Source organism: Oncorhynchus masou, chromosome 17 (assembly GCF_036934945.1).
Source record: "Oncorhynchus masou masou isolate Uvic2021 chromosome 17, UVic_Omas_1.1, whole genome shotgun sequence".
In the NCBI taxonomy this organism is placed as follows: Eukaryota; Metazoa; Chordata; class Actinopteri; order Salmoniformes; family Salmonidae; genus Oncorhynchus; species Oncorhynchus masou.
This window is the reverse complement of record NC_088228.1, coordinates 15,619,982-15,644,979: the sequence shown is the minus strand read 5'-3', so window position 1 is coordinate 15,644,979 and position 24,998 is coordinate 15,619,982. Positions and strand designations below refer to the sequence as shown.

At 45.0% G+C, this 24,998-nt stretch overlaps 2 protein-coding genes across 5 annotated transcripts; both read right to left on the bottom strand.

Annotated features, from left to right (window-relative positions):
* LOC135558591 (acyl-coenzyme A thioesterase 11-like) lies at positions 1-18,449 on the bottom strand. 4 transcript variants are annotated; one of them, XM_064992508.1, is made up of 16 exons: positions 18,314-18,449; positions 13,391-13,585; positions 9,284-9,353; positions 9,001-9,061; positions 8,766-8,867; positions 8,368-8,503; positions 3,868-4,021; positions 3,128-3,247; positions 2,748-2,886; positions 2,530-2,585; positions 2,352-2,418; positions 1,900-1,983; positions 1,576-1,709; positions 1,243-1,407; positions 979-1,105; positions 1-842 (listed from the first exon to the last, which is right to left on the bottom strand). In XM_064992508.1, exons 2-16 carry the CDS (start codon positions 13,554-13,556, stop codon positions 660-662), a joined length of 1,764 nt encoding a protein of 587 aa, XP_064848580.1. In that variant the 5' UTR covers positions 13,557-13,585; positions 18,314-18,449; the 3' UTR covers positions 1-659. The 4 variants fall into 4 exon arrangements, with proteins under 4 accessions (XP_064848580.1, XP_064848581.1, XP_064848582.1 ...); XM_064992509.1 differs by having other exon boundaries at positions 979-1,049; XM_064992510.1 differs by lacking the exon at positions 18,314-18,449 and adding an exon at positions 10,623-10,718 and having other exon boundaries at positions 13,391-13,458.
* A 101-nt stretch (positions 18,450-18,550) lies between these two features.
* On the bottom strand, positions 18,551-24,591 carry mrpl37 (mitochondrial ribosomal protein L37). The gene is made up of 7 exons (XM_064992512.1): positions 24,102-24,591; positions 23,734-23,917; positions 23,419-23,534; positions 22,924-23,109; positions 22,643-22,797; positions 19,167-19,370; positions 18,551-18,954 (listed from the first exon to the last, which is right to left on the bottom strand). The coding sequence occupies exons 1-7, from the start codon at positions 24,481-24,483 to the stop codon at positions 18,877-18,879; spliced, it is 1,305 nt and encodes a 434-aa protein (XP_064848584.1). The 5' UTR covers positions 24,484-24,591; the 3' UTR covers positions 18,551-18,876.
* Between the last annotated feature and the right edge of the window lie 407 nt (positions 24,592-24,998).

The following is a 24,998-nucleotide window of genomic DNA, read 5'->3' as shown; positions in this document are numbered from 1 at the left end:
TTTAATTGTAATATATTTATTGTAAAATTGTTAGCAATAATGTTGTACAATCATCTTTGTAGTTTCAATTGTTTTATATATAAATAACTTTAATGCCTGTAGTTTAAGATATTCTTATCTTATGTGTAACTTGGCTGAAACATTTGAATGCCTCGTCATAAAAAAACATCATGAAACACATCTGACATCAAATGCAGTGTTACTTCCTGTATTCTGAAAATACAGAGCTCTTCTCAGTAAAAAAAACATCATAAAACACATTACTTCCTGTATTCTGAAAATACAGAGCTCTTCTCAGTAAAAACATCTCGTTAGTATTCATTCTCTGGAAAACTTAAAATACAATTTACATCTCATATAATTTTCACATGTTATAATTGGAGATGCAAAACATTTTTAAAAACCATCAGCGCCCCAAAAATGTTTGCTGTAGATGCTCCTCTTTCATTAGCCTGGTCCCAGATAGATTTTACGGGCATTGTCAATGGCCATAGGTGTTGGCAAGACAGCACAAACAGATTTATGAACAGGCTCCTTACATTATTCAGTCTAATAAAATAAGACTTGAACTTCATCAGATCATCTAATGGCAGTCTGTTAAATCCATCAGCACAATACTCATTGAGGGTGAGGGGGTCAGGTGTGGTGAGGATAGGGGGTTACAGTAGTGTACTATTCAGTGTGGAGGAGGGTGGTTGGTCTTTGGGGGTAGGGTTGTCCCTGTTGTCCTGGAGGAAGGTACTACAGGTGCAGAAGGTGCTGTAGAAGCTGGAGGAGAGCCCGGCGATGTCTGTGGAGATGTAGGGCAGGACCTCGGGAGACGCCTGGTTGAAGTAGGAGATCTAGGAGGGCCGAACAGGATAGGAGTTGTCCTCATCATTAAAGTTGCCATCGGTCATGGTCATTTTACCAGTGGTAATTCAAGAGACTACAAACACATTGGGCAAACAATTTGTTACTGGTTGCACACTTTCTTACCTTGGATACAGTGTTGGAGACCTCCATGATGCTGAAGCCGGCACACAGCACCTCCCCTCTGTTGTAGCCCTCTGTAGGAGGGTGTGTGGGTAGAGTGACCGAACGCAGAGCAATAACATAAGGGTCCCTTGAAAATAAAATAAAATCTCTTTCTATCACATTGTCTCTCTATTTGTCTTGTCTTGTCTGGTCTGGTCTGGCCTGCCTGCCTGCCCGTCAGTCAGTCTGCCCACCCGTCAGTCTGCCTGTCAGTCTGCCACTCACCCGCTGTCACACGGTGGTCTCCTGGAGGCCAGGAGAATGAAGTCCTGGACCATCCCCCCCTGATTGGCTGAAGAGCTGCAACTGACCCCACCCCGGCATATGGAGGGAGTCACCACGCGGTACAGAAAGTCATCATCGTCCACCCTACGAATCAGCTCACACCTCCTACACAGGGAAAGTCATGAAATCAGGAGAAGCCAGTGACACAGACTATGCAGTGCGGGAGGCTGCTCTGTATACTCTTGAGGCCTTATACGCCACTTAAGAGAGGGTCCTGTGTTTGTGTGTGTGTTGGTCTGTCTGTCTGTGCATACAGATTCCCAAGATACCCACTCGTAGTTTGGATCCCACTCCACTCTCTTGCTGAGGTCAGAGAGCACCATGAAGGCCCTCTCAGCCGGGACATCTGCCTCAAACTCAATCTTAAAACTCAACACCTGCTTCTGCTCCAGGGTGTACAGGCTCACCTGTGGGCCAGAAGGGGAATACATAAGCCATGATTAGTCCTGAATTTAACATGAGCCCAGAGTATTTCCTAGTTTGGCACTGTGATCGAGAAAAACTCTGGTCCCTCGAGGCCATAGCCTGTGTCCCACAGTGGCTCCCTATCCATTATGCCTTGTGGATGGCCTAAATAAAAGTCTCAACCCAGCTCACCTTGTTTTTCTCAGAGTTTAACACCCAGTTGTTTCTGGTAGCCAGCATCTTCAAAGCAGACACGTTGTTGTAGCTCAGGTACACCTGCAGCCATTCAAAATACATTGTTATTGTTCCCATTTGACACCAGTTCAGCTTCAAACACAGTAAGCACAATGCGTTCATTGGGAGAGTTAGACATGACATAGCACTTTTGCACTCACGCTATCACCTGGCGATACATTTTATAATTGATCTCAAGGCCCAAGTGATTGGACAGTCCATAAAATGTATGACCTTTGGTCTTACTCGTGACTAAGATGTGCTAATCATTCTAGATCAATCTTGGATCTTAATCAACATTTCAACTCTAACCTATGTACTATTCGAAACTGTTTCAACTGCTATATTGAGTGAGAACCAGAGGGTGTATTCAGTACTGTTTGACGTTAAGGTCTCTCGTCGTCCTTTACCTGGTTGCTGAGGTCCCACGGTACAGATAAGGGCACCTCGGTCTGCTTGCAGGATATTATGTACTTCCTGAATGGACACACAGAAATCTGTTACAATATTCTATTGTGTGCACCACACACTTTGCAGGCTACATTGCAGTAAATTAAAGTTACTCAGAGGAAGTATCCTTCTCTTCACCTGTCAAGTCGTATTTTCTTTCTAGCGATGGCCTCCTGATACCGTCTCCTTCCCTCCTGTCAGTGAAAGAGGTTAAATAAGACAGGAGGACCATACTGTGAAATAGACTCCTTAGGTAGTTACTGTTCATTAACTGCTAATAAAAATCTAAATAGGAATGTATATAATTTTGTAATCTAATTTCACTCAAATTTGAATGAGAACTGGTTGACTCTGACCAGGGGTTCAGGTTGTATTTTTGGCAACGTGCAGGGCTTGCCATCCCTGTCGCAGACCTCAAAGGTCATGAAGGCGCTGTTGATGTGCCTCAGAGGCTCCTCCCCCTGATAGGCCTCTGCACACACGCCCACCTCCATGCTGCGACATCACAGGGACACATGACCATCTCAGGTCAACTCAACATTTCAATGTAAGTTAATGACTGAACTTTGAATTATCCAAGATTAATCAAACAATTACTCAATAAATCAATCAATAATGTGAGCACAAGTTCTCCTGATCCTTATCACCATTGATTTGAAAGACTCAAATACAGAAAACTGTCACAGTCAAACCAATTTATAGCCTTGCTTTATAAAGTATATGATTTAAAGCTCACCTGTTCTTGAATGCGTTGTTTACGATGGCTTTGAGGACCAGCCGGTCGCCCACTTGTGAAGGACCCCTGAAATGGAACATGTCAATGCTCCGCAGGGTGGGGTGGGCGTTGCACAGACGACTGGAGAGGAGGAGGAGGAGGTGGAGGAGGGAGAAGAGGGAGCAGAGGAATGAGAGAAGGAGGAGGAAGATGAGGAGAAGGATGAAGACGAAGATGTTACAATACGGTGTAATTACATTCTTATCACACTCTGCTTGTGTGGTGTTTTCTGTTCTTGTTTAACAGTGTGTGTGTCAAATCTAATTTTATTTGTCACATGCGCCGAATACAACAAGTGTAGACCTTACCGTGAAATGCTTACTTACAAGCTTTAACCAACAGTGTAGACCTTACCGTGAAATGCTTACTTACAAGCTTTAACCAACAGTGCAGTTCAGGAAGAGTTAAGAATATATTTACTAAATAAACTAAAGTTAAAGAAGTAACAAGAAAATGACATAACAATAACATGGCTATATACCGTGGGTACTGGTACAGAGTCAATATGCGGGGGTAAAGGTTAGTCAAGGTCATTTGTAAAGTGACTAAGCATAGATAATAAACGGAGTAGCAGCAGTGTAAAAACAGAGGGGGGCGGGGGGATTTTGGGTCAATGTAAATAGTCCGTTTGGGGTGGCCCGGTAGTCCGGGTGGCCATTTATTGTTCAGCAGTGTGTGTGTGTGTGTGTGTGGGGGGGTACCTAGCAGCGATAGTAGCCACGTTCTCCATCCAGGCCATGATCTGTCCTCCGAACGTGCTGACCTGGTGGTTGGCATGAGGAGGGAGAACCAACTCTACACTCTCTACCTGCGTCCTCTCTGCTGGCACTGCCTTCTCAGCCTCCTGGACCTCCACTAACACACACATAAACACACAGGTTATTACAGCACCTGTCAGCACACAACATTACTTACAGTGCATTTGGAAAATATTCAGACCCCTTGACTTTTGCCACATTTTGTTACATTACAGCCTTATTCTAAACTGTGTTTTTTCCTCTCATCAATCTACACACAATACCCCATAATGACAAAGCAAAACAGGTTTTTAGAAATGTTTGCAAATGTATAAAAAATGGATAACTGAAATATCAGACTTACTTTTGGCAGTGATTACAGCCTCAAGTCTTCTTGGGTATGACGCTACAAGCTTGGCACACCTGTATTTGCAGAACCTCTCAAGCTTTGTCAGGTTGGAGAGTGTCGCTGCACAGATATTTTAATGTCTCTCCAGAGATGTTCGATTGGGTTCAAGTCCAGGCTCTAGCTGGGCCACTAAAGGACATTCAGAAACTTGTCCCGAAGCCACTTCTACATTGTCTTGGCTGTGTGCTTAGGGTCGTTGTCCTGTTGGAAGGTGAACCTTGGCCCCAGTCTGAGGTCCTGAGCGCTCTGGAGCAGGTTTTCATCAAGGATCTCTCTGTAATTGTTTGTTTTTTTTACCCCTTTTTCTCCCCAATTTCATGGTATCCAATTGTTGTAGTAGCTACTATCTTATCTCATCGCTACAACTCCTGTATGGGCTCGGGAGAGACGAAGGTTGAAAGTCATGCGTCCTCCGATACACAACCCAACCAGCCGCACTGCTTCTTAACACAGCACACATCCAACCCGGAACCCAGCCGCACCAATGTGCTGGAGGAAACACTGTGTACCTGGCAACCTTGGTTAGCGCGCACTGCGCCCGTCCAGCCACAGGAGTCACTGGTGCGCGATGGGACAAGGACATCCCTACCGACCAAGCCCTCCCTAATCCGGACGACGCTAGGACAATTGTGCGTCGCCCCACGGACCTCCCGGTCACGGCCGGTTACAACAGAGCCTGGGCGCGAACCCAGAGTCTCTGATGGCACAGCTGGCGCAGCAGTACAGCGCCCTTAACCACTGCACCACCCGGGAGGCAAGGATCCCTCTGTCTCTGCTGCTAAAGCCACTTTCTACCACTCTAAATTCCAAGCATCTGCCTCTAACCCTAGGAAGCTCTTTGCCACCTTCTCCTCCCTCCTGAATCCTCCTCCCCCTCCCCCCTCCTCCCTCTCTGCAGATGACTTCGTCAACCATTTTGAAAAGAAGGCCGACGACATCCGATCCTCGTTTGCTAAGTCAAACGACACTGCTGGTTCTGCTCACACTGCCCTACCCTGTGCTCTGACCTCTTTCTCCCCTCTCTCTCCAGATGAAATCTCGCTTCTTGTGACGGCCGGCCGCCCAACAACCTGCCCGCTTGACCCTATCCCCTCCTCTCTTCTCCAGACCATTTCCGGAGACCTTCTCCCTTACCTCACCTCGCTCATCAACTCATCCCTGACCGCTGGCTACGTCCCTTCCGTCTTCAAGAGAGCGAGAGTTGCACCCCTTCTGAAAAAACCTACACTCGATCCCTCCGATGTCAACAACTACAGACCAGTATCCCTTCTTTCTTTTCTCTCCAAAACTCTTGAACGTGCCGTCCTTGGCCAGCTCTCCCGCTATCTCTCTCAGAATGACCTTCTTGATCCAAATCAGTCAGGTTTCAAGACTAGTCATTCAACTGAGACTGCTCTTCTCTGTATCACGGAGGCGCTCCGCACTGCTAAAGCTAACTCTCTCCTCTGCTCTCATCCTTCTAGACCTATCGGCTGCCTTCGATACTGTGAACCATCAGATCCTCCTCTCCACCCTCTCCGAGTTGGGCATCTCCGGCGCGGCCCACGCTTGGATTGCGTCCTACCTGACAGGTCGCTCCTACCAGGTGGCGTGGCGAGAATCTGTCTCCTCGCCACGCGCTCTCACCACTGGTGTCCCCCAGGGCTCTGTTCTAGGCCCTCTCCTATTCTCGCTATACACCAAGTCACTTGGCTCTGTCATAACCTCACATGGTCTCTCCTATCATTGCTATGCAGACGACACACAATTAATCTTCTCCTTTCCCCCTTCTGATGACCAGGTGGCGAATCGCATCTCTGCATGTCTGGCAGACATATCAGTGTGGATGACGGATCACCACCTCAAGCTGAACCTCGGCAAGACGGAGCTGCTCTTCCTCCCGGGGAAGGACTGCCCGTTCCATGATCTCGCCATCACGGTTGACAACTCCATTGTGTCCTCCTCCCAGAGCGCTAAGAACCTTGGCGTGATCCTGGACAACACCCTGTCGTTCTCAACCAACATCATGGCGGTGGCCCGTTCCTGTAGGTTCATGCTCTACAACATCCGCAGAGTACGACCCTGCCTCACACAGGAAGCGGCGCAGGTCCTAATCCAGGCACTTGTCATCTCCCGTCTGGATTACTGCAACTCGCTGTTGGCTGGGCTCCCTGCCTGTGCCATTAAATCCCTACAACTCATCCAGAACGCCGCAGCCCGTCTGGTGTTCAACCTTCCCAAGTTCTCTCACGTCACCCCGCTCCTCCGCTCTCTCCACTGGCTTCCAGTTGAAGCTCGCATCCGCTACAAGACCATGGTGCTTGCCTACGGAGCTGTGAGGGGAACGGCACCGCAGTACCTCCAGGCTCTGATCAGGCCCTACACCCAAGCAAGGGCACTGCGTTCATCCACCTCTGGCCTGCTCGCCTCCCTACCATTGAGGAAGTACAGTTCCCGCTCAGCCCAGTCAAAACTGTTCGCTGCTCTGGCCCCCCAATGGTGGAACAAACTCCCTCACGACGCCAGGACAGCGGAGTCAATCACCACCTTCCGGAGACACCTGAAACCCCACCTCTTCAAGGAATACCTAGGATAGGATAAGTAATCCTTCTCACCACCCCCCTTAATGATTTAGATGCACTATTGTAAAGTGGCTGTTCCACTGGATGTCAGAAGGTGAATTCACCAATTTGTAAGTCGCTCTGGATAAGAGCGTCTGCTAAATGACTTAAATGTACTTGCTCTGTTCATCTTTGTCTTAATCCTGACTAGTCTCCCAGTCCCTGCCGCTGAAAAACATCCCCCCCAGCAGGATTCTGCCACCACCATGCTTCACTGTAGGGATGGTGCCAGGTTTCCTCGAGATGTGACACTTGGCATTTAGGCCAAAGAGTTCAATATTGGTTTCATCAGACCAGAGAATCTTGTTTTTCATGGTCTAAGAGGCTTTAGGTGCCTTTTAGCAAACTCCAAGCAGGCGGTCATGCGCTGTTTACTGAGGAGTGTCTTCCGTCTGGCCACTCTACCATAAAGACCTGATTGCTGGTGTGGTGCAGAGATGGTTGTCCTTCTGGAAGGTTGTCCTTCTGGAAGGTATCTCCTCAGAGGAACTTTGGAACTCTGTCAGAGTGACCATTGGATTCTTGGTCACCTCCTTGACCATGGTCTTTCTCCCCCGATTGCTCAGTTTGGCCGGACGGCCAGCTGTAGGAAGTGTATTGGTGGTTCCAAACTTCTTCCATTTAAGAATGATGGAGGCCACTGTGTTCTTGGGGACCTTCAATGCTGCAGAAATGTTTTGGTACCCTTCCACAGATCTGTGCCTCGACACAATCCTGTCTCGGAGCTCTATGGACAATTCCTTCAACCTCATTGCTTGTTTTTTACTCTGACATGCACTGTCAACTGTGGGACCTTATATTGACAGGTGTGTGCCTTTCAAAATCATGTCCAATCAATTTAATTTACCACAGGTCGACTCCAATCAAGTTGTAGAAACATCTCAAGGATGATCAATGGAAACAGGATGCACCTGAGCTCCATTTCGAGTCTTATAGCAAAGGGTCTGAATACTTATGTACATTTGATCTTTATTTAACTAGGCAAGTCAGTTAAGAACATATTCTTATTTACAATGATGGCCTACCCCGGCCAACCCTAACCTGGACGACGTTGGGCCAATTGTATACCGCTCTATGGGACTCCCAATCACGGCCGGTTGTGATACAGTCTGGATTCGAACTAATGTCTGTAGTGACACCTCTAACACTGATATATATTGCCTAAGACCGCTGCGCCACTCAGGAGCAAATAAGCTACTTCTGTTTTTTTTGTTTTATAAAATTGCAAAAAATTCTAAAAACCTGTTTTCGCTTTGTCATTATGGGGTATAGTGTGTAGATAAAAATACATTAATTTGGTCATCTTTAGAACAAGGCTGTAACCTAACAAATTGTGGAAAAAGTCAAAGGATCTGAATACTTTCCGAATTCACTGTGGCATAAAGTGTCAAACACCATTACAGTTCCAATAGTGATAATAGTCCTCTTGCAGAGGTCATTGCCACGGCGACTGACCTTGTTGAAAGGCCCTGTTGGTGAGCAGGTCCTTCATGATGTCAGCGTGGACCAGCCTCATCCTCCTCCTCTCAGCTGCTAGGCTGTGCTCCACCTGCTCCGCCTGGGTACGGGGGACCAACGGACGCAGCTGTACCTGTGGAGTGAACACACGCGCACACACACAAATGCACGCACGCACTCACGCACACAAACAAATGCACACACACAAATGCATACACACAAATGCATGCACACAAATGCACGCACACACACACACACCAGGTTATTATAGTACCTGAGAGCATACGCACACAGTCAACTCAACATTACTCATCATCAACTCTTACACACCATCACACCATCTGTATCCTTTCATCAACGTTCTTCCACACACTATGTCCCCAATCAAATCTCACCTTTCCTCCTGTAGTGCGCTGGGTGACAAACGTGGCAAATGCCTGACACACCCTCCAGTGGCTATCGCTGAACAGGTCCTCACAGTTCACCACGATGCCAACCTTGAGACACACACAAAGCATCACAAAGGATAAAAATCACAGGAATTCAACTATTTGTCCAGCCGGAAATCCATCCATTAGGATAAAACTCTAGGGTTTATTAAGGTGTTATAGGGTTTGAACATGGCCTGACCTCCATGCTGGTGTTGAAAGCTCGGTTGACTTTGGCCTTGATGTTGACCACCTGTCCAACCCTGAAAAACACACACACCCATTTCCACTAGTGTATTATGTCAACCACACTAGGCATGGTAAAAATAACAAATCCAGAATCTAAGTTGTGGCTCCAGTTCTTTACTGTATGTCTAGTGTGTAAGGGTATACCACACAGACCAAGGCTTCTTGTCAAAGAACAAAGTCCAGAATGACTTTGATGACTTATAATAAGAAAGGTGAATCAACAACACAGAACTTACCCAATAGTGTGTTCAAAGTGGATGTCATCGACCGAGGCGGTCACACAAGGACACCCAGCATGCCTTTCAGCTGTTGTGAGTTAGAACACAGTGACTTGTCACTTTCTGTCGTCTAAAGGGTGTATGTACATAGCTACTTCAATTAGCTCGTACCCCTGCATACCAACGTGGTACTGGTATTCCCTCTATACAGCCATGTTATTTTTACTCGTTATTGTTATTTTTTATTCACTGTGTATTGATTTCTCGTGTTACTATTTTATTTGAAAAAATAACAATAGTTTTACCCTTTTTCTCCCCAATTTCGTGATATTACGATCTTGTCTCATTGCTGCATCTCCCCAATGGGCTTGGGAGAGGTGAAGGTTGAGCCATGAGTCCTACAAAACATGACCCGCCAAACCGCGCTTCTTAACACCCGCCCACTTAACCCGGAAGCCAACCGCACCAATGTGGCGGAGGAAATTTTCACACCCTGGTCTGTTTCACCTTTCTTGTGCTTGTCTCCACCCCCCTCCAGGTGTCACCCATTTCCCCATTATCCCCTGTGCATTTATACACCAACTACTTTTCAGACAGAGTTCAGTGTGTCAAATCGGAGGGCCTGTTGTCCAGACCTCTGGCAGTCTCTATGGGGGTAACACAGGGTTCAATTCTCGGACCAACTTTTCTCTGTATATATCAACGATGTGGCTCTTACTGCGGGTGATTCCCTGATCCACCTCTATGCAGACGACACCATTGTGTATACATCTGGCCCTTCTTTGGACACTGTGTTAACTAACTTCCAAACAAGCTTCAATGCCATACAACACTCCTTCCGTGGTCTCCAACTGCTCTTAAACCGTTCGCTGCCCGCACACGCCCGCCCGACTGGCATCACTACTCTGGACGGTTCTGACCTAGAATATGTGGACAACTACAAATAGCTAGGTGTCTGGCTAGACTGTAAACTCTCCTTCCAGACTCATATCAAACATCTCCAATCCAAAATCAAATCTAGAATTGCTTTTCTATTTCGCAACAAAGCCTCCTTCACTCACACCGCCAAACTTACCCTTGGAAAACTGACTATCCTACCGATTTGCGACTTCGGCGATGTCATCTACAAAATAGCTTCCAACACTCTACTCAGCAAACTGGATGCAGTCTATCACAGTGCCATCAGTTTTGTTACCAAAGCCCCTTATACCACCCACCATTGCAACATGTATGCTCTAGTCGGCTGGCCCTCGCTACATATTCGCCGCCAGACCCACTGGCTCCAGATCATCTATAAGTCTATGCTAGGTAAAGCTCCACCTTATCTCAGCTCACTGGTCACGATAACAACACCCACCCGTAGCACGCGCTCCAGCAGGTATCTCTCACTGGTCATCCCCGAAGCCAACACCTCCTTTGGCCGCGTTTCCTTCCAGTTCTCTGCTGCCAGTGACTGGAACGAATTGCAAAAATCGCTAAAGCTGGAGACTTACAGTGCCTTGCGAAAGTATTCGGCCCCCTTGAACTTTGAGACCTTTTGCCACATTTCAGGCTTCAAACATAAAGACATAAAACTGTATTTTTTTGTGAAGAATCAACAACAAGTGGGACACAATCATGAAGTGGAACGACATTTATTGGATATTTCAAACTTTTTTAACAAATCAAAAACTGAAAAATTGGGCGTGCAAAATTATTCAGCCCCTTTACTTTCAGTGCAGCAAACTCTCTCCAGAATTCAGTGAGGATCTCTGAATGATCCAATGTTGACCTAAATGACTAATGATGATAAATACAATCCACCTGTGTGTAATCAAGTCTCCGTATAAATGCACCTGCACTGTGATAGTCTCAGAGGTCCGTTAAAAGCGCAGAGAGCATCATGAAGAACAAGGAACACACCAGGCAGGTCCGAGATACTGTTGTGAAGAAGTTTAAAGCCGGATTTGGATACAAAAAGATTTCCCAAGCTTTAAACATCTCAAGGAGCACTGTGCAAGTGATAATATTGAAATGGAAGGAGTATCAGACCACTGCAAATCTACCAAGACCTGGCCGTCCCTCTAAACTTTCAGCTCATACAAGGAGAAGACTGATCAGAGATGCAGCCAAGAGGCCCATGATCACTCTGGATGAACTGCAGAGATCTACAGCTCAGGTGGGAGACTCTGTCCATAGGACAACAATCAGTCGTATATTGCACAAATCTGGCCTTTATGGAAGAGTGGCAAGAAGAAAGATATCCATAAAAAGTGTTGTTTAAAGTTTGCCACAAGCCACCTGGGAGACACACCAAACATGTGGAAGAAGGTGCTCTGGTCAGATGAAACTAAAATTGAACTTTTTGGCAACAATGCAAAACCTTATGTTTGGCGTAAAAGCAACACAGCCCATCACCCTGAACACATCATCCCCACTGTCAAACATGGTGGTGGCAGCATCATGGTTTGGGCCTGCTTTTCTTCAGCAGGTACAGGGAAGATGGTTAAAATTGATGGGAAGATGGATGGAGCCAAATACAGGACCATTCTGGAAGAAAACCTGATGGAGTCTGCAAAAGACCTGAGACTGGGACGGAGATTTGTCTTCCAACAAGACAATGATCCAAAACATAAAGCAAAATCTACAATGGAATGGTTCAAAAATAAACATATCCAGGTGTTAGAATGGCCAAGTCAAAGTCCAGACCTGAATCCAATCGAGAATCTGTGGAAAGAACTGAAAACTGCTGTTCACAAATGCTCTCCATCCAACCTCACTGAGCTCGAGCTGTTTTGCAAGGAGGAATGGGAAAAAATTTCAGTCTCTCGATGTGCAAAACTGATAGAGACATACCCCAAGCGACTTACAGCTGTAATCACAGCAAATGGTGGGGCTACAAAGTATTAACTTAAGGGGGCTGAATAATTTTGCACGCCCAATTTTTCAGTTTTTGATTTGTTAAAAAAGTTTGAAATATCCAATAAATGTCGTTCCACTTCATGATTGTGTCCCACTTGTTGTTGATTCTTCACAACAAAATTCAGTTTTATATCTTTATGTTTGAAGCCTGAAATGTGGCAAAAGGTCGCAAAGTTCAAGGGGGCCGAATACTTTCGCAAGGCACTGTATATTTCCCTCACTAACTTTAAACATCAGCTATCTGAGCAGCTAACTGATCGCTGCAGCTGAACATAGTCAATATGTAAATAGCCCACCCAATCTACCTTCCTCATCCCCATATTGTTTTTATTTACTTTTCTGCTCTTTTGCACACCAGTATCACTACTTGCACATCATCATCTGATCATCTATCACTCCAGTGTTAATGTGCTAAATTGTAATTACTTCGCTACTGTGGCCTATTTTTTGCCTTACCTCCTCACTCAATTTGCACACTCTGTATATAGACTTTGTTTTTTTTCTATTGTGTTGACTGTATGTTTGTTTATTCCATGTGTAACTCTGTGTTGTTGTTTGTGTCGCACTGCTTTGCTTTATCTTGGCCAGGTCGCAGTTGTAAATGAGAACTTGTTCTCAACTAGCCTACCTGGTTAAATACAGGTTAAATAAAAAAAAACCTGTGTTTTCTGTTTGTCTGTTGCCAGTTCATCTTGTCTCATCAAGCCCACCAGCGTGTTTTTTCCGTACCCGGTTTTGACCATTCTGCCTGACCTGACACTGAGCCTGCCTGCAGCTTACGGACTCTGCCCTGTATTACCAACCTCTGCCTGCCCTTGACCTGTTATTTGCCTGTCCCCGGTTTTGTAAATAAACTTCTGTGGTTTGAACTGTCTGCATCTGGGTCTTATCCTTAGCTCTGATAGAAACACCGTTCAATTGACAACCAAAGTCAGCCTTCAGGTACCCGGCTCGCTACTGCTCAACATTACAACACACTTAGCCTTGTGTGCGAAGTGTGTTGGTTCTAGTGAGTGTAAGAGTCAGCGTCATAAAATATTAGTGTTACATTGTGTTTATGTTTCATAGTGAAAAACTATGCCATCTCCGTCTATGCAAAGGCCTTACTGAACATGATGCGGGTGTGTATGAGATATCGTTCAATCCAAAACTGGATCAATAGGCCATTCCCACAGGCCCATTGTGAGTGAGAACACAGACACAGACACACACACACACACACACCTGAAAGACAGGCTGTAGAGTCCATCCATTTGAGCAGCTGACCCACACTGAGCTCCTGCCGGTGGTTGGCATGGCAGGGCATCACTATCTGGCTCTTCTTTACCTCTGTAAGGTTCCTGAACACCTCCTCCCCCTCCTCTGCCAACTCATCCTGGGGTCTGCTCATCTTAGGGTCTCAGATCTTATGTCTCCTCTCTAGGAAAGGTAATATAACGTCAATGAAAATGCATTTCATTTGAGTGACCTAGTGACCAACATGTTATCCATGCAAAATCCGGCTATAGAATAATAATTTTTAGGAAGAATACAGAGCAATAGCAAAGAAAACTCTGTGGCAGTAGTCCTTGCCTGCCCCATGACATACCCAACCTCAAATCTACACAGGAGATGTGACAGATTATTGCACAGTGATTGCAAAAATCTTGTTCTGGAATAGGAGCTTCCCCTAACATAGCCGACTAAATAGCAATGCTAGTTCATTCCATTTTACAGCTTAAAGTACCGTCGTATAAAGTTAAGCATCATATTTTCATATCAAGACTATAAGTGTATAGCTAAACTATCTGAGCTACCAGCATAAATGGGCATAGCTAAGTACCTCACCTCTACGATGATTCCACGTACGGAGTTGAGCGTAGACTATAATTTCTTTAATGAACCTCCGACTCCAGGGCACCATGCAGTCAATACCGAAAACATTTCCATTCTAAAACCCTTACTGTGTACCTATGTTTGTCCTCTGTAGATGCGTGCCTTTCTTTGTTTGCTAAAATACCTACTTTTTAATAAAATGTTAATCAAATACAACCGCCGACTGTTTAAGATTCAATTGGTACATTCGCGATGAGTTGCCATCCTAGAGTAACAGTAATGAGGAAACAGTCGGTGGTTGTATTTGATTCATGTTTTATTAAAATGTATGGATTTCAGTAATCCAAGAAAAGCAAACAACAGAGGACAAACATAGGCTTAAGAATTGACAGATTCTGGTCTGCGCTCAAATAATTATTGTGGATTTGAGGTACTTGGCTAGAATGGAAGTTCACTCGGGGTGCCAGTTTGCTACCTACAGAGAAAAGTTCACTCCAAAGTACCAGTCTGGTCTCATAGGCTAGATGTAACATAGTAAACTAAAATCTGGGACACTCAAATTAGTATGATATACTATTAATACAAAAGTATGTGGACTCCACCTTCAAATTAGTAGATTTGGCTATTTCAGCCAGGCCCGTTGCTGACAGATATAAGATTGAGCACACAGTAATGCAATCTCCATAGACAAACAATGGCAGTAGAATGGCCTTACTGAAGAGCTCCGTAACTTTCAACGTGGCATTGTTGCCACCTTTCCAACAAGTCGGTCCGTCAAATTTCTGCCCTGCTAGAGCTGCCCCGGTCAACTGTAAGTGCTGTTATTGTGAAGTAGAAAAGTCTAGGTGCAAAAGCAGCTCAGCCGCAAAGTGGTAGGCCACACAAGCTCACAAAACGGGACCACCGAGTGCTGAAGCACGTAGTGCTCAAAAATTGTCTGTCCTCGGTTGCAACACTCACTACTGAGTTCCAAACTGGCTCTGGAAGCAACGTCAGCACAATAACTGCTCTTCGGGAGCTTCATGAAATGGGTCTCCATGGCCGAGCACCCGCATACAAGCCTAAGATCACAAGGCACAATACCAAGCGTCGGCTGAAGTGGTGTAAAGCTCGCCATTATTGGAGCAGTGGAAATACGTTATCTGGAGTGAAGAATCACGCTTCACCATCTGGAGACAAATCTGGGTTTTGAGGATGCCAGGAGAATGCTACCAGCCCCAATACATAGTACAAACTGCAAAGTTTGGTGGAGGAAGATAAATGGTCTGGGGCTGTTTTTCATGGTTCGGGCTAGGCCCCTTGTTTCCAGTGAAGAGAAATCTTAAGGAAACAGCATACAATGTCATTCTAGACGATTTTGTGCTTCCACATTTGTGGCAACCGTTTGGGGAAGGCCCTTTCCTGTTCAGCATGAGAATTCCCCTGTGCACAAAGCGAGGTCCATGCAGAAATGGTTTGTCGAGATTGGTGAGGAAGAACTTGACTGGCCTGCACAGAGCCCTGACCTCAACCCCATCAAACAACTTTGGGATGAATTGGAACACCAACTGCGAGCCAGGCCTAATCGGCCCAACATCCGTGCCTGACCTCACTGATGCGCTTGCGGCTGAATGAAAGCAAGTCCCCGCAGCAATGTTCCAACATCTAGTGGAAAGCTTTCCCAGAAGAATGGAGGCTGTTATAGCAGCAAAGGGGGGAACCAACTCCATATTAATGCCCATGATTTTGGAATGAGATGTTCGACGAGCAGGTGTTCACATTCTTTTGGTAGTGTATGTTGCATTCGCTGTGGTGACAGAAGACATAGGTTTACTTGAAAGGAGAAAATGAAAGGAGGGTGGATGGGATTTGTGTACAATTCGAACATCTAGCAACCCAAAGGTTGTGTGTTTGAATCTCATCACTGAAATCTTTCGCTAATTATAAACGTTGCAACTCCTTACTACGTTTTAGCTACTTGCAACAACTTAGTCTTAGGATGCTTGCTAACCCTTCCCTTAACTCTCTACTGCCCATCTTTTCCCTCAGGCAGCAAATACACTTTTTGGCCCTCACATCCCCCCATAATACTATTTTCAAATTCCTACACATGAAAATATGTGATGACATGTCTGTAAACAATCCAATGAGGTGCAGAAGTTGGTATGATGCTTCAATTGGGGGCAGGGGCCTTCGCAGAGCGATGTAAGCACATGGTCTGAGCAAAAGGTCAGATACATTTCATTATTTTGCATGTTTAATTAGAGATAACATGGCAATAAAAAAGATGTACTCATGTAGGAACCTCTAAAGAACCATATTTGATAGGTTTTTTTGTTTCCTCAGGGCAACGTTGTGCAGTTTGGATACCTTTCAGGGCAAAATCATGCTCAATGAAATATGTAAAATTATGTCAAATTATGGTCTTAGTCAATGTTTCTGCCAAAATATCCACTGACATTCACAGGCAATAGACACAGGGACTTTCTATAGGTGAAAGTAGTCTAATGGAGCATACTCTCCGATAGCGAGGACAATGACCCTTTAGGACACTGACAGCGAGGAAGAATGGACCCCAGAATCAGGTGTGGCGTACAGCAGGTCAGCCACCAGGGGGAGACTCGTCAAGGCCTGGTGACAGACGGAGTGTACATCACGACGCGATGGCTCCATCTGCTGGACGTGCCAGGTCTCGACGGTCTCTCCGGTCAGGACTAATTGGGAGCTGGTGAGTAACCAAGGGCTGATTGCTCACCAGCTGTGCAAGGCCCATAAAGCTACCAGAAGGGCAGCACACAAGGGGGAAGAAAATCTGTCATTCTACCCCTGAACAAGGCTGTTACCCCACTAGTCCTAGGCTGTCATTGTAAATAAGAATTTGTTCTTAACTGACTTGCCTAGATAAATAAAAAACCTTAACCCCCTAACATTAGCGTTTCCCTGGTCATTCCTACCATGCGGTGTATTTGGTCCTCAAGTTTTTCAGGAAAAGTATATATGTACCAGTCAGTTGTTTTGACACACCTACTCATTCAAGGAGTTTTCCTTTATTGTTACTATTTTCCACATTGTAATTGAAATGCATTCCAGGTGACTACCTCATTAAGCTGGTTGAGAGAATTCCAAGAGTGTGCAAAGGTAAAGGGTGGCTACTTTGAAGAATCTCAAATATAAAATATATTTTTATTTGTATAACGTGTTTTTGGTTACTACATGATTCCATGTGTTATTTCATAGCTTTGATGGCTTCACTATTCTACAATGTAGAATAATCTATGGATTTCATGTGACTGGGAATACAGATGTGCATCTGTTGGTCACAGATACTTTCAAAAAAAGGTTGGGATGTGGATCAGAAAACCAGTCAGTATCTGGTGTAAACACCATTTGTCTCATGCAGCACAACCCATCTCCTTCGCATAGAGTTGATCAGGTTGTTGATTGTGGCCGGTGGAATGTTGTTCCACTCCTCTTCAATGGCTGTGCGAAGTTGCTGGATATTGCCGGGAACTGGAACACGCTGTCCTACACATCGATCCAGAGCATCCCACACATGCTCAATTGAATTGTGTACAGATCCTTGCGACATGGGGCCATGCATTATCATGCTGAAACATTAAGTGATGGTGGTGGATGAATGGCACGACAATGGGCCTCAAGATCTCGTCACTGTATTTCTGTGGATTCAAATTGGCATTGATAAAATCCAATTGCGTTCGTTGTCCGTAGTTTATGCCTGCTCATACCATAGCCCCACCACCACCATGGGGCATTCTGCTCACAACGCTGACAACAGCAAACCGCTCGCACACACAACACTATACACGCTGTCTATCGTCTGCCCAATACAGTTAAAACCGTGATTAATCCGTGAAGAGCACACTTCTCCAGCGGACAGCGAAGGTGAGCATTTGCCCACTGAAGTTAGTTACGACGCCTAACTGCAGTCAGGTTAAGACCCTGGTGCGGACGACGAGCATGCAGATGAGCTTTCCCGAGACCGTTTATGCAGAAATTATTAAATTGTGCAAACCCAGTTTCATCAGTTGTCCGGCGACATCCATTTATTTGCGTTTTTATAGTAAAGGACACCTGACTTGATATTTAAAGCCCTTTGGCATCCACATTTTACACTAAATAAGGTGATATTTCCTGGGGGCACCAGGCGATAGGAATGACCCAGGCATCTAGCTAATGTTAGCCACAACACATTGGAAATCGTAACATATCATACGAAATGGATGGACATCCACAAATTCATATCATACCAGACCAAACGTAACAAATCAACAAAATGGCAACAGAGCAGCGAGGACACAAAGAACGGTCTGGTGCTTTTGTCGATGAACTTACCTCAAAGTTATAACACGCACAGGAATATCGCATTGGGCTTTTTAGATTGTGCACTCTACCCATGTACAGTGTAGACCATCTCGGGCGCGTTTCAGCTTGTTATGACAGCGTGGTAGGACAAGGTGCAGCATGAAATGGCTACTGCTGCCAACACCACCTCCCACCCAAACCACATTTTAAGGTGGAAGGGATCATTTCAACAGCATATTTCATTGTATGACATGCCATCCACCTTAATTGTGTAACATCTGTATCCATTTAATCAATACTGGAAACAAATTAAGCATCTCAAAATAATGAGCTTGTCATAATGATATACATAGCTACATTTCCACATTGCTATTTTGGTCATTTTCTTAAGCAATAAGAGATATGGATCACAATCCTCTTCTACAGATGTAATTCAAAACTGAGCCGAGGGTAGAGAAACGCAATGAAACTTTTGACTCTGATGAGTTAGAGTATCTAGGGTCACTTTTCAGATATTACAGTAATGCCAGTAGAAAAAGGAAGGTTATGAATAGTGGAACATTGTTGTTTTGGTGCTGTTTAATGTAGCTAGTTCACACAGCTCCATGCAGATACAGGGACAGGAACTTCTGGAAGGTTTCAGGCTTGTACCCAGATAGACCTGGTGGAATCTGCAGGGGAAAACAGAAAGAACAAAACCTGGTCATATTGATTGTTTGAAATACCATTTGTATAAAATCTAAGCTACTAAGTAAAATGGATTCCCTGTTACTATCCATTTCAGATGTGGGACCCTATAAGGGTGTACAGTGTATTTTATAACTGTTTGATTATATAACTTTTGAAAAGAGACAAAGAAAGAAAGAAACAAAGTACTTCTTACCTGCACCACCCTCTTCTTGATGAGGGGGCGGACCTTGGCGAAGTCGTACAGCAGCTGGTCATTCTCCACCCACACCTGGTTCTTGACCCCCTCGTCAGCCTGCAGGTCTGTGGTGTTGAGCTGGAACACCACATACTGGAACATCCGTCCGTTGGTGGCCACCGACTGGACCACTATGGGCTGCTCCAGCACCCCAGGCTTAGTCTGAAGGGAGGGGGAAGAGAGGTTGAACAACAGTGCTGAGTGTTTGGTTTTGGTTCAATTATATTTTAATCTTTTTTTATGCACTATGCATTATGTGTGATGAATGCTGTAACACAGAATAAAATGATTAATACAATTTTCATGATGGTAGTGACTGCCCATTACTGCTTTGAATTGTATTGGTCACATACACATGGTTAGCAGATGTTAATGCAAGTGTATCGAAATACTTGTGCTTCTAGTTCTAACAGTGCAGTAATATCTAACAAGTAATCTAACAATTCCCCAACAACTACCTAATACACACAAATCTAAAGGAGTGAATGAGAATATGTACATATAAATATATGGATGAGCGACGGCCGAGCGGCATAGGCAAGATGCAATAGATGGTATAAAATACAGTATATTCATATGATATGAGTAACGGAAGATATGTAAGCATTATTAAAGTGGCATTGTTTAAAGTGAAGTGATCCATTTATTAAAGTGGCCAGTGATTGGGTCTCAATGTAGGCAGCAGCCTCTCTGAATTAGTGATTGCTGTTTAGCAGTCTGATGGCATTGAGATAGAAGCTGTTTTTCAGTCTCTCGGTCCCAGCTTTGATGCACCTGTACTGACCTTGCCCTCTGGATGGTATCGGTGTGAACAGGCAGTAGCTCGGGTGGTTGTTGTCCTTAATGATCTTTTTGGCCTTCCTGTGACATCGGGTGCTGTAGGTGTCATGGAGGGCAGGTAGTTTGCCCCCGGTGATGCATTGTTCAGACTGCACCACCCTCTGGAGAGCTTTGCGGTTGAGGGCGGTGCAGTTGCCCGACCAGGCTGTGATACAGCCCAACAGGATGCTCTCGATTGTGCATCTGTAAAAGTTTGTTGGGGTTTTGGGTGACAAGCTACATTTATTCAGCCTCCTGAGGTTGAAGGGGTGCTGTTGCGTCTTCTTCACCACACTGTCTGTGTGGGTGGACCATTTCAGTTTGTCTGTGATGTGTATGCAGAGGAACTTAACTTTCCACCTTCTCCACTGCTGTCCCTTCGATGTGGATAGGGGGGTGCTCCCTCCGCTGTTTCCTGAAGTCCACGATAATCTCCTTTGTTATGTTGAGTGAGAGGTTGTTTTCCTGACACCTCACCTCCTCCCTGTAGGCTATCTCATCGTTGTTGGTAATCCCACTACTGTTGTGTCGTCTGCAAACTTGATGATTGAGTTGGAGGTGTGCATGGGCACGCAGTCGTGGGTGAACAGGGAGTACAGGAGGGGGCTTAGCACGCACCCTTGTGGGGCCCCAGTGTTAAGGATCAGCGAAGTGGAGATGTTGCTTCCTACCTTCACCACCTGGGGGCAGCCCTTCAGAAAGTCCAGGACCCAATATTGCAAAGGGCAGGGTTGAGACCCTGGGCCACCAGCTTGATGATGAGCTTGGAGGGTAGTATGGTGTTGAATGCTGAGCTGTAGTGAATGAACAGCATTCTTACATAGGTCTTGTCCAGATGGGATAGGGCAGTGTGATGGCGATTGCATTGTCTGTGGACCTGTTGGGGAGGTATGCAAACTGAAGTTGGTCTAGGTGATATGATCCTTGACTAGTCTCTCAAATCACTTCATGATGACAGAAGTGAGTGCTACGGGGCGGTAGTCATTCAGTTCAGTTATCTTGCCTTCTTGGGTACAGGAACAATGGTGGCCATCTTGAAGCATGTGGGGACAGCAGACTGGGATAGGGAGATTGAATATGTCCGTAAACACACCAGCCAGCAGGTCTGTGCATGCTCTGAGGACGCGGCTTGGGATGCCATCTGGGCCAGCAGCTTTGCGAGGGTTAACAACTTTAAATGTTTTACTCACGTTGGCCACTGAGGAGAGGGCGCAGTCCTTGTTAGTGGGCTGCGGCTGTGGTACTGTATTATCCTCAATGTAGGCAAATAAAGTGTATAGTTTGTCTGGAAAAGTGACGTCGGTGTCCGTGACGTGGCTGGTTCTTTTTGTAGTCATGATTATCATAATTTATTCACATTACTTTAATAAAATATTTCAGTTGTTCTGTATATTTGTTTTATTTGATGACTTTATTATTTAATTCCAAGTCATCATCTCTATAGAGCTGCTGCCTACTGTGTGCTGTCTGACATATGACTATTTTGTAGTTGTTCATAGTAAATATTTTCAGGTAGAGATACCTCACGAAGCAACAGCTGCTCTCTAGATCACCTCACGATCATGCATTCGGTCTCTTCTGTAGTAAGTGTAAAAGAAACAGATCGGACAAGAAGATGTGCAATGAATTATGGTCATTGTCGCTAAACTGTGAAAAATATTGGCCTGTTGGAAACGCCCTACTACATTGCACAGTTAATCTCTAGAGAAACTGTGCAATGTGCGCATTGAGCGAACAGAAAAAAACAGAATTTAAATGGATTTCAAATAACTGAACAGACATCAGTCAATTGGTTGTTAAAACGGAGAAGAAAAGAAATCACAGAAATGTAGGTTAATTGCTCAAGACGAGACACGTGACCCACATACACAATCAGTGGCGGGAGAAATCGGTGGAGGATGTGTTCATTGTTGCAGCTTAATTTCAATCAAAGTCACGTTTGCAATCATATTGTGTGGAACAATGCATGGGAACTCTGTCAGGGTGGAATAGTCCACTTTTATGAACCAGTCCGTGGGTGATTAATGGCACTTGTTTCTACTAGTATAAGAAAAACTAGAATTGTATTAATATTGATATGAAATAATATATATATGGAAATAAATTATTGATCTTTTATGAATGATTTTTCATCTGTATGGATTCATAAACTTTTTTTGGGGCCTTTTTTGTCAAAAATGTGTCTGGCCTCATTAACCTGGGCACAGTGCCATGGCAAAAACATCCCTCCCCATTTCCTTCACAACTTTAAAGATTTGCGCAGATTTTGCTGCTGCTGAACCAACCTGCTAAAGCAAGAGAGAATGAGAGCGATGAGCTGAGCAGCCCACGACAGCGGGTCGTTTGTCTCGGGTTGGGGGGCCTCGAGCAGAGCATGGGGGGGGGGGGGCTTGCTGATGTGAGGCCTGTCGCAATTGCCTCTTCTGCCAAATTGTAAGTCCGCCACTTTAAGCAACCATCAGTTCATTATGCCAATCAGAAATCCTGATCAAATCTTTCCCATTCAATCACTTTTGATAATTTCTGTTCCAAATGTGTAACTACTACCCCTGTGTAATAAAGACATTATACCATTATGTAATTAATTTACGTGTAAGGTTGCAAACAGCCTTTACCCCGTGGAGTGTGTGAGCACGAGCCAGGGCGTTCCCGAAGGCAAACATGATCATCTTAGCACGGAGCTGCTCAGGAAGGAGAGTGACAGGGGTGTCTCCTGCCTCCAGGAGGAAGAGGGTGTGGGCATGAGGGTAAGGGTAGTCCTCCTTGAAGCCTGAAGGAACAGAGGTTTTATTGTGAGTTCATTCCTGACCTGAATTCAACATTTCCATTGTTCTACATACAAATTGTATGGCTCTGTAGCTGTAATGACTGGTTGATTGACAAACAGTAGTATTGCCTGTATGGTTCTGCTCCTCGTAGACCTGGACACTCTGCAGGTCGATGGTGGGAGAGATTGGGTAGAACGTCTCCAGGACATGGGCGGCCGTGCTCTGGACCTCCTCTTTCCCAGCAAGCACTGGGAGAGGGGCCATGCTGTTGAGCAGCAACCCATTCTGCCCTCGCACCTGGAACAAGTCTTCACCTGGAGGACAGGTGGCCAGGAAGAGGTGAGACAAAAACAGCTAAGCTTTTGGTCAATGGTGTGTAGTAGTAGCCTATGTACTGTGGCTATCCTGTCTATCTCATAGATATTAAATAATGGGCCCTGGACAAGTTACCTACTAGTGGGGCTTAGAGGTTGATTTTGGACTGGGTACAACTTGATGAGGAGATGGGCAATCGTGTTATTTCAGTAACACTAAAACAACAAATACATTCAAAGTCCAGTATAATACTGTATTTACCACTATTGCATAATGCTATTGAATGACATCAGGGGTCACGGGCCTACCTCTGCTCCATGTGGCAGCCAGACTGTATTTCTCCGCCAGGATCCTCCTGCCAAGCCCAGGATGACTGACCTGCAGGCTCCCACACAGGTGGATCAGGCTCCTCAGCAAAGCCACGCTAGAGAGACAAAGGACAGAAGAGAGATGCCACATGCCAGCACAGAGACAGTGGAATTAATGTTCAGAGACCCAAGCTGGCCCAGCCATGTATTTTATGATTCTGATATGAATGAAAACCTGTGACACCAGACAAAGACAATTATGGGTCATGGACTAGTTTGTTCGCATTCATCTGAGTAGTGGTAGACTAGACTCACCAGAAACTGTCTCTGGACGGTCGTTCCTCTGTGGTGTCCCAGAAGCGAGCATGCCTGATGGCATTCTGAACTCGCTCATCCTGGTTTTCAATCTGATTGGCTTCATTCTCAGCCAATGACAGAACCTGGTCCGGAAGTCCATTTGTCAGCTTGGATTTAGTGAGCCACAGTGCTTGCCTGACACCTGTAACATAGGAATAAATATTAAAGAGAATACACACAATTGATTCATTAGATTTATTGATTTCTATATTTTGGCCTCCAATTGACATTTAGTGGCATCTCTTTTGTTGACTGATATCTTCCATTTGTCTAATACAGGATCAGTAATAGGAGCCAACAGTTTATAGAACTTTAATATAAAATACCTTCAAGTGCGTTTGTCCTTTGGTTAAATATGAAGCAAGACTTCTCTTTATGGAGTGGCATTTCTTCCTCTTTCGGCGCATAATAATGAGAGGGGTCGTTCCAGTCTCGCACCCAGGTAGGGAAAGAGGGCTTTGCCAACCCAGGGACATAGTGCATTCTATCGCCATAGGTAATGCGCTCGAGTCCGGGTATATCCACCTTGACTCGCGGCTTTTTTCTCGGCGGTACCTTCGCACATAAACTGCAGGTGACATTGAAATATCGATGCCCGTGGACACTGCTCCCTCCATGTGTCAAGCTGATTCTTACTTCTTTCCAAAGCGTCGTTTTTGCAAGCAAAGGAGCTGCGGCCTTAAAAAGTTGTGCCGTTTCTTTAAACATGTTGTTAAGTATTATTTGTCTTTATAAAGTAATAATTATCTACAGCATCTTCTCGTTACACGTATCACCGTAGGGCGCCGCCATCTTTTTCACCAGCACTGAGGATCAAAGCATTTAGTAAACGAGCAGTGTGGTATACTACCGCCTCCAGCAGGATGGGAGTGGAACCCACATGCAAAATAGGCCTTTTCCAAAAATGAAAGCGTCCTTTTTCTACTTTCACAATACTTGGTGGAAGGAAAATGCATTTTGACCGGTGAGAAATAGTGTATTCGTTTATCTGTTCAATCATATCAAATATGTGAATACTTTGATGAGAAGTATGGCCTTTTCATATTTTTGGATGGAAATAGAGAACTTCATTTGATCTAAGTCTGGTGACATTGTACTGTCGGAATTTTCACATTTGATAAATGTAATTCCAGTCATGATGTCAAACACAATCAGAGTCATGTATGTTCATGTTCTTTAATTGAGATAACAACAATTAAGATTATTTTTTATTTAACCTTTAG